The sequence below is a fragment of the Coffea eugenioides genome, chromosome 7 (assembly GCF_003713205.1).
Source record: "Coffea eugenioides isolate CCC68of chromosome 7, Ceug_1.0, whole genome shotgun sequence".
NCBI classification, from domain to species: domain Eukaryota; kingdom Viridiplantae; phylum Streptophyta; class Magnoliopsida; order Gentianales; family Rubiaceae; genus Coffea; species Coffea eugenioides.
The window spans coordinates 34,481,989-34,483,988 of NC_040041.1; the positions used below are offsets into that span (position 1 = coordinate 34,481,989).

General features: G+C 40.7%; 1 protein-coding gene across 1 annotated transcript; it reads right to left on the reverse strand.

Annotated features, from left to right (window-relative positions):
• Positions 1-423: 423 nt before the first annotated feature.
• Positions 424-1,434, reverse strand: LOC113777281. The gene has a single exon (XM_027322317.1). It carries the CDS (start codon positions 1,432-1,434, stop codon positions 424-426), a length of 1,011 nt encoding a protein of 336 aa, XP_027178118.1.
• Positions 1,435-2,000: the final 566 nt, after the last annotated feature.

The following is a 2,000-nucleotide window of genomic DNA, read 5'->3' on the forward strand; positions in this document are numbered from 1 at the left end:
AAAGGTTTATGTTTATGTGAAAGGTTTATCTAAGGTTAAAGGTTTTCATACCATACTAAAGGTTTGGAAAACACTGTTTGTAAAAAGATAATCATTCTAGTAGCCAAGTGAATTGTTCTAAATGTTAAAAGGCATGAAAAATGTATAAAATTAATTTTATAGTTTATAAAATGATAAGTTAGAGTAATTGATTTAATTCTAAAATTGAAGTCATAGGAAACTGAAGTTTAGAAAAAATGGCTTTAAAAGACAAAATGAGTTTAAAATATAATTACATAATATTTTTTATGTTATGGACCTGTTTTGGTTCTTTTTTTTTTTTCCGGAAACGTTAGAAGGTTGTATTGATAAACTTTGTAAACTACAGAAGTATGGGCAAAGGCCCAATACACCTATACATCGTGTACACAGACACAGAGGAAGCTAGCGCTCCTCATCTAATGGAATGCTTGTAGCATATGAACTAATCTGTCTAAGTCTATCATGTTGTTCATCTGGAACCAGATAAAAGGAGCATTGTACAAACATGGAGCTTAGTCTATCAATCTCCTCCACCTGAGCGAACAACCTGATATCTTTAGCTTTTCCTGACCTGAGTTGTCTTAGCAACTGTTGGTCTGTGATTCCTACTCTTATATGGGACCACTGTTTTGCTCTTGCTTTCGCCATGGCCAGTTTTAAAGCTTCTGCATAATCCAGTAGCCATTGTCCCGCGCTCCGCTCTCTCATAGCCCATATAGCTTTTTCCTGACCATTGCTGTCATTTGCCATTACTCCAATCCCCACCACCTGTCTTTCCTTCTTGACAGTAATAGCTACTTGTACATCAATGCCCTCCCCCTCAACTGTGTTGTGTTCTGACTCGTCCACAGCATCAAAAGTTTCTGTAATGCTCTCTTTCCTGATCCCTTCCATAGCTTCCCGATGTTCCATCCATTCTTGCATTGCTTTTTGTATTACTTGTAAAGGTAGCTTGTTCTTTTCCTTGAAGACTCTTTCATTTCTCGCTTTCCACAGTTGCCATAAGATATTAGCAGTCAGGCATATGTGCTCCAACCCTCCTTGCCTAGCTCTTGCACCTAGCAGGGCACTCCACCATCTCCTAAAGCATCCCCTTTGGTCAGCTACCCCTTCCCACTGTACAGGTGATATGTTCCACACTTGTTCTGCATTCTTACAGTGGAAGAGTAGGTGTTCCACCGTTTCCTCTCCTTCTCCACAACCTGTACATATAGGCTCACCCAGCTTAGTTCTGTCATAGATAAGTTCTCTAACTGGTAACGCATTGTTCATGCATTTCCAGATAAAGACCTTAATCTTTTGTTTGACATTCAAGTTCCACAGATGTTTCCACCCCATTCTGCCCCCTAAACTCCCGTTTGGGTTCTCCAGACTTCCCCTGCTACTGGTATCCTGAACTTCCTTGTTTGCCATTTCCTTATATGCAGATCTCACAGTATATTGTCCACTCCCACTATGGATCCAAAAATTGCTACCCTCTCTCCCTGTCTAGCTTATAGGAATCTTCAGTATCTTCCCTGCATCTTCACTGTTGAAAGTGATAAAAACCACTGGTCTATTCCATCTGAAGTTGGAAATCAACTGGTCCACAGTGCTGATGTTGCACTTTTGTGGCCGTACTGTTGTTGGCTGCCCTTTTGGAGTTTCAGGTATCCATTTGTCGTCCCATACCTTTGTACTCCTCCCATTTCCTATCTTCCTCCTTATACCTTCCTCCACCTCCTCTCTTACTCCCATAATGCTCTGCCATATCCAGGAGGCTGTTTTAGGTACTTTGCTTCTGAGTAGTGACTCGTTGGGGTAATACTTAGTTTTGAGAACCTTACTCACTAAAAGATTTGGTTTGGTTAAGAGTCTCCACACCTGTTTCCCCAGCAATGCTCTGTTAAATCTCTGCAGGTCTTTGAAACCCAACCCTTCATTCTCCTTTTCCTGATCCAACTTCTTCCAAGAACACCAATGCAGTTTGCTTTTTCCAT

Coding starts and splice junctions, on each gene's coding strand:
- LOC113777281 (XM_027322317.1), bottom strand. CDS start 1,434: ATGGCAAACAAGGAAGTTCAGGATACCAGTAGCAGGGGAAGTCTGGAG.